This window comes from Myotis davidii, unplaced genomic scaffold (genome assembly GCF_000327345.1).
Source record: "Myotis davidii unplaced genomic scaffold, ASM32734v1 scaffold1334, whole genome shotgun sequence".
Taxonomy (NCBI): domain Eukaryota; kingdom Metazoa; phylum Chordata; class Mammalia; order Chiroptera; family Vespertilionidae; genus Myotis; species Myotis davidii.
Window position 1 is genome coordinate 294650 of NW_006285046.1, and position 600 is coordinate 295249.

The following is a 600-nucleotide window of genomic DNA, read 5'->3' on the forward strand; positions in this document are numbered from 1 at the left end:
CTGGGCTTCGACTCCCGGGAAGGCCTTGGCTCCCATCTTATTCCCGTTGCCAAATCCTGGGGAGACGGAGAGGAAGGAGGTCAGGTCCCGCCAGGGGGCAGGGGGAGACGCGACTACAGGGACAGGGGGACTGGGTAGGGCTCACCTGGCTTCGGAGGTTTCACACCCGCTCCGACTCCTGAGAAAGAGACGGGGACCAGGTGAAGGAGCTGGCGCGCCCTCGACTCCCCAAACTGAGGCAGGTGCCCCCAGCTCTCACCCCACCGCCTACCTGGTGCCTGGCCACCATGTGGAGGGGCAGGGCCTGTGGTGAGAGGGAAGGCAGAGACTGCGGGTGGGCGAGTGTGGGCTCACACCTGTGCTGTCCTGTCCTCGTCCCAGGACCGCGGTGCGCACCCTCCCTCGCAGCTCCTCTCAGGGAGCCAGTGTGAGAAGGGCCTGGGAGTCTGGGAGACCCTCCCCGAGGCCAGCCCCCTGAAGGGAGCAGCCCTGGGAGGGTAACGGTGCCAGAGCTTGGCACAGGGTGAGCGGGAGTGGCCTCCACTCACCTGGCTTCTGAGGTTTCATCCCCCCTCCCAGGCCTAGGAAGAGAGAGGGAAA

At 66.3% G+C, this 600-nt stretch overlaps 1 protein-coding gene across 1 annotated transcript in view; it reads right to left on the bottom strand.

Moving 5' to 3' along the window:
• Positions 1-113: 113 nt before the first annotated feature.
• Positions 114-600, bottom strand: part of LOC102753005 (50 kDa spicule matrix protein-like) — a 3811-nt gene continuing 3324 nt past the window's right edge. Inside the window, exons 10-11 of the mRNA XM_015558532.1 lie at positions 549-581; positions 114-178 (exon numbers count right to left, since the gene is read on the bottom strand). Coding sequence (XP_015414018.1) covers positions 114-178; positions 549-581 — 98 coding nt within the window. The remainder of the gene's footprint in view (positions 179-548; positions 582-600) is intronic.